Genomic DNA, 12247 nt, shown 5'->3' on the forward strand with positions numbered 1-12247 from the left:
GTTCAAATTAATGATCAACCATGAAAACAAGGTTATTGGAACTGAAAATATTTTTCAAATTAGTCTTAGTAACAACGCTAGAAATCATTTTCTAAATCAATTTTTTTAATATTTTTTTACATTTAGTATGATAAGAAATAAAAATCACCAGAAAGCACAAAAACAAATATATTTAGACTTAACACATTTCCCAAATTCAACTCAAAACCAACATTACCACACTACTACCTCCACCACCACCACCACCACCACCACCTCTACTCTACTACCACCATCATCACTCCCACCACTCCACCCAACCAAACCACCACCACCATTACAACAAAACAACTACTAAACAAATTAGTTTTAAAGTTGCAACCAAACATTAAAAAATATTTTTTGAAAAATATTTTTTTGTCAAAAGAAACAGTGCGTCAAAAGAGAAGATAAAATTATCTTTTGCAATAAAGCACCGTCCCCTCAAATTTGTGTCTGCCAGAAGGATACCTTGACACCCAACAATACTTCAAAAAGGACAAACCTGCCGCCAACAAACAACTAAATGCCCCCCTGAAGAGGAAAACAAGATATCCAAGATCGTTTGGTCTACAGAAATAGAAATTTAACACACAGAATAACCCATTCACACAATAATTAATGTTTTAATCAAAAACTAGAAACCCATTCAAATCAAAGTCACTCATCCATTCCAATGAGGAACTAAAATTTAGACAAGATTCGGTTCAAGTTGTCATCCCCAAAAAGAAAATACACGCTCCATATCCATACACACTGCAGGTATATATATAAGGGGGACCGACACAAGCTAAGAAAAACAGAAGAAGAAGAAAAAAACACAAACATCCTACATCCCACTTAAAAAGTACTGATTCATGCCCGTCAAGCTATGACCATGACAGGAAATTCTATATAATTATTCATTACTGGTAGTACATGGGTGGCTGGGTTGTGGCTATACCTGGATACCCACCATCATAGATCGCCTGACTAGCTCCGGCAGCACCAATTCGCTGACCCTGCGGATGCATCAGCGCTTGTGCCCCACCAACCATTTTGCTCAGTGCTAGTTGTCGTTCATAGGCTGCGAGGTCAGTGGCAGTAAAAGCCGGCATATGTGCAACGGTTGGGGGTGGTAGAGGGGTAGAGCTGGCCCCCAGTGGAGTAGGTTTGCTGCCCCACGAGCACTGCAACATAAATTAGACATTCAAGCAATTAGTTCACAGCAGCATATATTAAGCCTCTTACTTGTCAACTGATCAAAACAAAGGAACAAATGGAAGAGCGCACACATTAAAACCAAGATGAACCCCACACTTGTTAGAATCTTAAAATTTACGATTCGATTCAGTATTTTAGAAAAATGATTCACAATTCGTTTTGCAATTTAACTAATCGTGATTTAACAACAATGCCCATGATTGTTTTGGAGTACGTACCCCACTTTTGGTCATAACAAATTAAATTCATGTCGTACATTTGACTCATTAGAACCTAAACTCCCTTCTAGACCAGAACATATCAACGAGACCATAACAATAGGATTCTAACATAAATGTGCAAGGACAAGCATGATCCACCATATTTTTTTTCCCTAAGGTAATAATGGAATTCGTCGTTCAAGGCAGTTAAATGACACATCCAGTGACCTAGTCCTGCATTGGGCACAGGTGGTACAAATGGGGCTCTCATTCTTAATTTGATATATGTGACGTATTGATTGGAACTCAATTTGACTATATTCTAGTAGAGACATTGCCACTGCCCATGTGCTCTCTGCGAGTAATCAGCAGGCAATATTGTGGACCTCCAATTATACCTTTTTATTCACATCATATAGACTAGCAGTTGACACATGCGATGCGTGTACAATTCAAATAAGTAAAAATAAAACAAAACATTTACTAGATATTGTCTGTCATTCAAGTGATAAGAGTCTTCTTCGTTAGGTCCAAGGTTCAAGCCCCACTCCTCCCATCCATCTAATTTTTTTGTTTTAAATAGAAAAATGTAACAATATTTTAAATAGAAAAATGGACACCTGGCAGCATAAGAGGAGAAGATTTCAGAACACTACCAAAGGTGTTCACTTTATAATAGTACTAGCTCAACGCACACGCGATGTGTGTGCGATTCAAATAAGTAAAAATAAAACAAAATATTTACTATATTTACTAAAAGTCTCCTTCATTAGACCCCAAGGTCGAAGATTTTAGTCATTGTCATGAGAATGCAACAATTTCAACGTCTTAACAAAAGAAACATCTGATGGTCCAACAAATACAAATTCATCCTTTTCATTTACATGAAAAAGCAAAGTATACGAAGACCAAGGTTACCTTGATTGGTTTGCCAAAGAGAATCCTGGCATTTCCCATCTGAATAGCCCGAGCTGCTTCAGCATGGGTACTGTATCTTATAAAACCAAAACCCTTGTCTCGCTGTATGCGGACATCTTCAATAACACCAGCGCCAAGAGCATGGAAATGTCGGTGGAGATCAACTGAAGTAACCTGTAACATAATGTTCACGATACTGTTTGTGAGAAACACCGGCTAAAGAAGGATGATTAAAATATACGACTTTAGGCATTTAAAAAAAGTGACTTGCAATAACAGAAGAGACAAACGCATTGGAAAGGTGGCAAGAGGAGACACTAAAAATATAATGTTTCAGTTAATTAGTATTTCATGTTAAAATTGTGTTGACATTCCTACCTGCATAATCTTTTGCAGGTGACAGAATAGAGAGAATAATAACAAATAGGTGTAGATATATCATATATGTGTTCCCACGTGACTTGCCATGTAATCATCTAGGGGGTTAACATCACAAACACAAGGCATGGACCTTGCATCCAGTCCACCCACCTAGGTGCTTCATGTTGACTTGTGATCCTACCCCTGCATGGGCGACTTGCCTAGGTACCGATTCACTTCACTCCCACCCAACAAACATCTTCTTGGTGCCATGCACCTCGCCCGCTTAATGACTTGCCTCACCTCACCAGTCAACTTGCATGCCTCGGTAGGTAGGGGTAGGCACCGGCCGGTGCCCTGCCCAACCCAGCCCAATACTTTTTAGACTTGGGATAAATATTTTGGGCTAAAGGGCTAGGCTGAGATTTTGAACCCATTTATTTTTCCACCACCCCACCACGCCCCGCCCCGCCCATCCCATTTATAAAATATTACTTCTAATTTTATATCATTTAGTTCCACAATAGACTGTGGGGGGGGGGGGGGGAACAAGACAAGACAAATACACATATGCTTCTTTCAAAGCTTAACTTCAAACATTTGTTAAAAGACCCAAATTCAAACAATTATTAATTTGGCCAAATTTATTTAATAGCCCTTCAAGACTAAAAAAAATACATCCGTAGCCCATAAATAGCGGGTCAAGTTGATGAGCTTGAGATTTAAAAGTTCTTTTAAGGCCGGTGTTAGGTCGGGTTGGGCTTCGGATTCTTACTAAATAGTGCAAGTCTAGCCCGAACCCGGGCTATGCCCAACTCTATTGCCACGACACAACTTGACTTCAAACTTGCACCCTGATGCTACAGCTTGCCTACGCCGTCAGTAGCTCTCAGGTTGGTTCATTGATCATGGGATCACCATGAAATTGTGGATTAATAGCTAGAGGTTAAGTTTCGTCAAAGTTGCTAGGCTCGCCCCCTTGAGGTGGCTCCGCTTTGACTAGTCTTAAGCCAGACAAAGTCACAAAGAAGCCTCTACAAGAACATACTAGACCTTGACCGAGTCATGTGACACCGTATACAGTGTATGATATGGTACCTAACCAGCTCCTTCATAACACCCCTGAGGCCTGAGCATTGGTGCAATTGAGCCAAGGGGTGTAAGCCACCTGTCTTCAAAGCATGGGACACCACTATGTAAGGGTGAACAACTAGTGCTCATGGCCCAACCCTGCTATAAAAAGAGGCTCGTTCCATACACGAGACTTAACCACCTTCAGCAAGCTTGGGGACAACTCTCCCACTGCCACTCTCTCTCTCTCTCTCTCTACTCTAAGGTTGTATGGACTATCTTCTTCTCCACCTTTCTTGCTCAAGCGACATCCTAGTGCCTACCATGATTCCCAGAGGACCCATGGTCTGCCCACATCACCGACTGCCCACAATCGAAAAGATAAAAGTTTGGGGATAAGATAAGCAAAAGAAAATAATTTCCTACCATTGTTTGTTTTAATAAAAGGACAGCCAATAACAAAATTCATACCAAGTAGCCATGATTGTTAGAATCATAAGATTCACGATTCGATATGACTTTCAACAAAACAATTCAAATTATGTTGTTGAATTGAAATTTGAGTGAATTGTATGATTCAATTTACGATTCATAGTGATTCTCTACGATTCATTACAATTCACTGCGACTCAGTTCTATTTTTATTTTTGTTTACATAATGCATGAAAAAACATTGTGGGTGTTTGGGAAGTAGGTTTTTCTGTAAGTTTTTTTAGTTGTAGGATATTATTGGAGAAAATTTTTTTTGTGTTTGGGAAGATAGTTGAGTTTTTTTGTGGTTGGATGTGATATTTGTGAGAGAAAAAGTGAAATGATAATGGGGTTTGATGTGATATTTTATTTGGATTTGTTTTTTTTGGTTTTGTAACTAATTTGTCTTTTAGTGGAAAAAAATCAAAAAAAACCAAAAATTCATCTTCCCAAACACCGCCATTTTTTCACCAAACTATGATGATATATAGAAGAAAATAATTAGGTATATTGTTATACATGATTTTATATGTATATACATATATATATATATATATAATTTAGTCATACTGATAATTTACTTAATTTTAAACACTGTTGTATGTATTTTTATATGTATATAAACATATAGAATTATGTATCATATTAAATAAAATAAATCTTGCAAGTCATGATTTGATATGACTCACGATTCACTACTTTAACAAAACAATTCACAATTCAATTTGTGATTTGACAACAATGCAAGAAGCTACTAGCTATGAAGCATTGGTACTTCGACATACATGTCGTACCCATACAGGGTACTTACTAGGTATTGCTACTTCGTATGGTACTTCTGCATACGTAACGAGTATACGAAACACTTACCTAAATTTTTTCTTTATTTTTTAGCGTACCTTGACGTACCTAATAATATACCCAAGTCGTACCGTACCTTGGTCAAAACAGTATTTTCTTCTAATATAGAGGTAAATTAATTTCATTGGATTTATTTTTTATTTTTATGCTTAGCATAATTTTAAAATTAAGTTAAGTTATAGTTTGTAAGTTATTTAATATAGTGATATTTACTTTTGGTTTGTACCTTTACTTTTAGTATTAAATGTGAATTGTAGATTTGATCTTAACAAATTAAACCATAACTAATTTTTGCATTATTCCAAGTTAAAAATGAAATTTTATTTTTTACAAATATACCCAGCTGTACTCGTACCTTACTTTTTTTTTATTTTACCATATCGACATACCCATATCGTACACCCATACTCGAGCTTCATAGGCATATGTACTAAATTATTCAAGAAAATGGCAAACTTAAAAATGGTGGTGAATGGAGTGATGTGCCAAGAGTGTACCCAAGTGGAGTTGATCCTAATCACTGTCTAAGGGGCAATTATTCAGGTTCATATGCATGAATGCATCCAAACAGGTATTAGAGTTTTAACATGGCCCAAAAATTCATTGCTTATCCTAAGTTTACAGATCAGCCCAGTGCGAACAGCCATACAAAGAACTTGCTGCTTTCACTTCAACCCATAACTGGCTTGGAACACCCGGTAGAAGCTAAGCAGCATATATACCAATAAGATATCCAGCTGTCAAAAGGACAACATACTACGCTATTAGTTTATAAGTTTGGCAAATCCTCACCTCTGGAGCAAGATTGCCAACATATACAGTTGTGTACTGAGAATTATTCTCAGGAGCATCATCATTGGACCTCTCTTGACCGTCTTCTGCACAAGAAGAATGCTATCCTTGTAAGGTTTACGATAAAAATATTTTAAATTGTAAATATCATATCAAAGGAAGATGTACAACAAATATGAAGTTTAAGTATTTTAAAAAATTCATTGGATGTATATATGTGCACAAGACATAATATCGCTTAGTTCAGAAGTGTTCTAGGAGACTAGAACTTGGAAGGTGTGCCTGTTCTACACATGCTTTGAAATCTACAATGCACCTTAAAACATTGTGATTATAATGGAAGAGATTAAACACAAAACAAATAGTCAAAATTCACATTTCAAAGTGTGCTAGAATTTTGGATGTTATGCTTGTGATGAAGACCATTAACAAGTATGATCATGATTTACTACAGAAAGAAGAAAAAAAGAACACTAGAAGTCTAGTCCAACACAAAAGAAAGAAAAAAAAAAATACCAAAATCATACTCATAGAAGGTCAAATTTATCTTTAGAACAACATATACAACAATTTGATTATCCACAATAAATTATAATTACAATTTCATTAATCATCAACCTGATGTTCCGTTGGTAAGTTCCACAACACTTTTGGCATCCGAACTCTGCTTCTCATCATTAGAAGCAGCACCCTTTGTCGCCCAATTGCATCGGATTTGTTTGCTCCCAAGCCACTTTCCTATAATTTTTAAATCAGAAGAATCAGAAGAATTTCAATTTACAAGAGTAATTAAAAAGTAACTATGGTGAGCTAGAAAGAAAGAAGGAAAGAAAGTATAATAGTTGTTCAACAATTAACATGATAATACTCATTCAAGTTAATCCCATAAAAAAAATGCTTCTTAATCTGACTTTCCAGGCCCCTTTCAAGTGATATATTATCATACATCTTCGGAGCTACGGAAACCTATACCTCAAAATTTCCTAACAAGACTAGTACGTATGATTAGAATCAGGTGTATAAAGTTCTTATCTGTCCTTCAGATAATTTGATACATTATTGAATCTTGACAAGTCCTTGTTAATTTCTTCTACTAAATGTGGGCCAAGACATGTTTAGCCACCGTTGCTTTTCACATTATCATGAAACTGGCAGTAGCATTAAAACCTCATGAATGGCACTGTAAATGTATAAGTAATATCCCCTAGTGCACACCACAGCCCTATGCTCAAAGCCTCGTATCATAATGGATAGAATAGTTCGGGCTGATTAAGGATGGCTGCAATTTGTGTAACTAGCCTTTAGCACATCTTTAAATCCCATTAATAACATCCAACTAACAAATATTTAGCCCCACACTTTCACTTTTAGCTCTTTCGATAGGCAGATATGTAGACACAGAATATAAATTCTGCAAAAAAAGGATACTGAGAAACTAAAATGAAAATATTCTCACCATTCAAATCATTTATCGCACTTTGAGCGTCCTGTCCAAGAGAGAAAAATGAATAGGTCATGACATGAAGGGCCGGTGGAAATAGAATATCACACATAGAAACAGTGAGAAAGACAATCATAAAGATCAACTAAATCATTTCAGTACCTGCTGACTCCGGAAAGAAACAAACCCAAACCCCCTTGAACGCCCAGTATTCTGATCCCACATAACCCGTGCGTCTCTGCGAATGTCAGTGAAAGATAAATTGGCAACAACAAAAATGTTATGTTTTAAACCTGACAGATCAAAGCTGTACATAAACAGATACAGAAACAGCAAAAGAAATAAAGCTTACGAGCAACTTGGATAAACAGAGAAGCAAGCAAACAATGTAGCATCTGTAACTTCAGGGCTAAGATCACCTACAAAAATGTTGAAGTGACCTACATACAATATGAAAACACCATAAGATATTGGCCTTTTAACTGGAAAGAATTACAGAATAAATTTTAGCATACGAAATTACTAGAAAGAAGTGAATATATATACCTGATGTGTCCTCTCTCTGACTACTGGCATATGCCCAGTTAACCTTAATAGGCTGCCCAAACCTGCAAACTACATGTTAATAAACAAAAACAGAAAATATATACAGAGAAAATTATAAAATTTCTACTCACAGATGCCTCCCATTAAGAGTCACGATAGCAAGGGCAGCTGATCTACGATCAAAGTAGTCCACAAAACCATATGATGACTGCATAAAATGAAACAATAGCGAAGACACTCATAAGATGCAATCCCACAACCACAAAATAAGTCACAAATAAACAAATGGCATAATATGGACTATATGGAACTGAGAACTCCTGCATATTTACTACAAAGAAAACTCAAGTGAATTTATCCTAGCAGGGTAGCATTCAATAGATAGAACAGTCTATTATAGACCATCCATTAAGAAAAGGCTGATTAGTTGAGTGATGAAACCACACCTTGTCCTTTCGAATGAGCTTGCACCCTTCAATAGGACCAGTACTAGAGAAAACTTCCTGAAGAAGGGGATCTGTAACCTGTGGGTGAACATTTCCGACATACCTGCATCATCTCATAGATTGAAAAATTGTCAAAATAATGATACTCCTCAGCACTTACATAAGAAACCTGATGAACTAAGGAATATGTTGATCACATAGCATTAAAAAAATTGTGAGACAGAAAATATGGGAAAGCATACTCATCTCAAAGAGAGAGAGATAGAGAGAGAATATTTCTTTTCATGTGTCCAGTGTAAAATATTGCTGATATGCAAAGTTAACATGCTGAGCTAGGCAGCAACTACGTTGTCCATGCTAAAATGATACAAGTTACACTCAAAAGAGTAAACAAAAAGAATGAAAAGGAAAAAAGAAAACTGTCTGTATGCACTCACACACTGCGGCATGTACTTGAATCAAACCCAGGAGGCAGATTTCCACTCAAGATAGGTTCTATCTGCAAAATAAAAATGTAAAAAAAACAAGAAGGGGAAAAAGGCCCAAAAATAAAATATCTACACCCACTATAATAATACTTTAAAGAGAAAAAAAAGAAGGGAAAAAAAACTGAGATAAACTAAGCACATCTTGGGGGAAACCTCATGGAGACACTTAAGCATACACAATTTGAAGAAAGACATTGCCTGAGGTTTTGATGTCAAGCCTACCATAGATGTTTTTTATATCACAAAGAAATGTCGACCATAACATTTTTGATGCCTAACTTTAGTAGATAGAGACATATAGTAATAGTTACTATTTTTTTTTTTTTTTTTTGTAAGTTAACACATAATAAAGAATATGTCCAATTGTATGATCATATTTTTGTACTGAACTATTTTGACAAAGAATATCCAGTTAATAGTAATATTATTCACTTTTTTGTGTTGGTAAAAATCGATATTGTATTTTAAACTTTCACAACAATTTTTTCCATTAGAAATCCCCAAAGTTAAAATCCTGGATCCGTCCCTACATATATCTTTTCGTATTCATATCCAAAATTTATTCATGCCCCGTTCTAAGTCACTTAGTTCATTTCTTTTTCTAATCAAAATAAAAACTAACTGAAAACGTATAACCACTGAAGCAAGAACAAAAAGGGGCTAAATAAATGGTGAGCGCTTGATCACAAGTCGTCAATTAATTTATTCATGCCCCATTATTCAAACTTCTACTGATTTGGCAGGGAAGTGAACAAAGGTGCAGATTTGCTGGCAAAAAATGATCTCTACTGTCCGGTTTATCGTGAGATTCCGGATGTGGCCCCTCGGGCGTTATCTGCATTGATTGCAAAGGATATACAGGGGGCATGTCCCCTTGGGTCCAGATGCTTAGTTTTGGCTATGGCCCTCTTCAAACCAAACAACAAAAAAAAACAAAAAACTTCTACGTCACTTTGTTTATTTCCTTTTCTAACCATAATAAAAACTAACTCAAAACATACGACCAGAGAAGCAAGAAAAAAAGGGGCCTTGAAGATAAATGGCGAATATTCTAGCTCACAAGTCTTCAATTAATTCATTCACGCCCCATTCTAAGTCACTTTGTTTATTTCTTTTCCTAAGCACAGAAGGAAGGAAAAAATGGCTTGATAAATGGTGAATACTTGCTCACAAGTCATCAATTAATAATCTAGAGAAACACTAAATCCACCCACTAATATTGGTAGTCACCATAAATAAATAATAAAACAAAAAAAGCATGTCAAAGATGTTACCGTGCATTATAAGTTAAAAATATATGCCTCAAAGAAACTGCTGCCAATGTTATACGTGTGCCGAAAATGCTAAGAAATTTATTAATATGAAAACTTAACAATTTTGCAAGGTTTACAGACTTCTATAGTAATAAAACAAGAGCCGAATAAGATGCTTAACCAAAAGTTTGTGAAACCTTCTATCCAACATAACAATCATCCCCGAATGAATCACACACACTCAAACCCAATAATACAAACTGGATAGATTCCATCTAACTGATGCTCAAAAAATCCTCTGAACATTATCTACTCTCAGGACCACATTCAAAATTAAAATGGGTAAATGTAAGTCACTATGGAAATTAATCAAAGCCACAAACACAGTTTCAAAAGGCAATCAAAAAAATTCCCACCCTCCAATTCAATTGCCTAAAACAAATAATTGCAAAACTGGTTTAGGTTAGGTTTTCCAAAAAATAAGAAACTAATTTCAGCTGAGTGACATCATTAAAGTAGGTTGAGAAATGAAAAACTGAAACTTGGAAGTTCAAATGTCTCCTTTATTCCTACATTTTCTCGGCAAACAAACAAACAAAAGAAAAACCCAACCAATAAAAAAATAAAAAAGGAAAAAGCCAAACTTTTCATGCTATAACACTCGATCTTACCCACCACAGGTAACAAAATCAACAGTAGATTTATCAATCCAAATAATCGAAAAACAAAGAGAGAGAGAGAGAGAGAGAGAACCTGAGGAGGGGTCAAAAGACCAGGATGGTAGAGAGATTGCTGCATCAAAGCCTGTTGCTGCTTCATCCTCTGCTGCTGCATCTTTGTATATATGTGTATGTATATCTATATATATCTATAGAGAGAGCGAGAGAAAGATATATATATATAGAGAGAGAGAGAGTTGCAGAGATTATGGAGGAGAGAGAAACAAAATTTAGGGTTAGATTTGAAGCGCGGGGAAGAGAAACGAAGGGAAAAAAATGAAAATTTTGAAAGGAAAAAAATGAAAATTGAAAAAAAAAAAAAAAAGGAAAAAAAAAAACGTAAGAAACGAAAAAGAAAAGAAAAAAAAAATGAAAAGAAACCCTCGAAGAGGTAGAGTAGTGATAGAGAGACAGAGTAGAGAGAGAAGAGATGATGATATGATACACAGAAGAGTTACACTGATTTGATGATACAGATCTTATAGAGGATGAGAGTTTTGCTCCACTACAGCACTGTAAAATATGAGACTCATGCAGTGTCATCTATGCCCCGTTGATTTTGATCAACAGTGATATCTTTGTAAAAGCTAGTCTCCTTTCGTGTTCATTTTTGCCTTTTTTATTTTTTATTTTTTATTTTTTTGGGTGTGGTATGGTATCCGTTGTTTGTGATCCATCATCATGTAATTTTTAAAAAAATTTATTGTGCCATCATCAGGTAATTAGCAGCTCCACAATCCATGTTTGTGAAATGAAAAAAATGATAATCATAGCCAACCTATACCCAAAAAAATATCAAAATTGCAATTAACTAACCTTTTATCAACTCATCATTTATGTCCAAAGTGTTTATATAATAAAAATTAAATTGATAAAATATGAAAAATATAAATAAAATAAATTTAAATCACTAATTCATTTTTCTAGGTCAATTATAAATTTATGTAAGTTTAAATTTGAAGTGGGTTGGGGCTAAAATAGCCACAAAAGACAAAACAGGCTATTTTAGCCACAACAAACAAAACATCACATCCAACCCATAATCATTACACTCTTCTCTCACAAAAAAAAGCCAAAAAGCCAAAAAGCCAAAAAGCCCTTCCCAAACCAAGCTTTTTAGCCCAGGCTAAAATAGCCAAAAAGCCAAAAAGCTAAAAAGCCAACCCACTTCCCAAACAGAGGCGAAGTGTTGTTGAAAAAAATTTATTGGCACTTTTTATAATGAATTTTGTTAATCACTGCTCTTAAGACATTGTTTATAATTAAGGAGAAATACAATTCGATGTAAGAAAAAAAAAATTACATATAAGTGATACTTCATAAATATAATAATTAAAATCTTAAGGTGGTGTGTGGAAACCTTTAGCCGTTTATGTTTATAAAAAGTTTGTAAACAAGTATTTTGGTGTTTTTTTAGAAAAAAACAAAAATTGTAAACACATTTAGTTTGAAAAATAAAA

The 12247-nt window shown here is 35.3% G+C and overlaps 1 protein-coding gene across 2 annotated transcripts; it reads right to left on the reverse strand.

Moving 5' to 3' along the window:
- Positions 1-666: 666 nt before the first annotated feature.
- LOC114319172 (oligouridylate-binding protein 1) lies at positions 667-11330 on the reverse strand. 2 transcript variants are annotated; one of them, XM_028266172.2, is made up of 12 exons: positions 10822-11330; positions 8765-8826; positions 8328-8430; positions 8013-8089; positions 7882-7943; positions 7688-7775; positions 7498-7573; positions 7351-7381; positions 6513-6632; positions 5895-5980; positions 2340-2513; positions 667-1187 (listed from the first exon to the last, which is right to left on the reverse strand). In XM_028266172.2, the coding sequence occupies exons 1-12, from the start codon at positions 10900-10902 to the stop codon at positions 924-926; spliced, it is 1224 nt and encodes a 407-aa protein (XP_028121973.1). In that variant the 5' UTR covers positions 10903-11330; the 3' UTR covers positions 667-923. The 2 variants fall into 2 exon arrangements, with proteins under 2 accessions (XP_028121973.1, XP_028121974.1); XM_028266173.2 differs by having other exon boundaries at positions 5895-5977; positions 10822-11259.
- Positions 11331-12247: the final 917 nt, after the last annotated feature.

This window comes from Camellia sinensis, chromosome 4 (assembly GCF_055761805.1).
Source record: "Camellia sinensis isolate YWXY chromosome 4, ASM5576180v1, whole genome shotgun sequence".
NCBI classification, from domain to species: domain Eukaryota; kingdom Viridiplantae; phylum Streptophyta; class Magnoliopsida; order Ericales; family Theaceae; genus Camellia; species Camellia sinensis.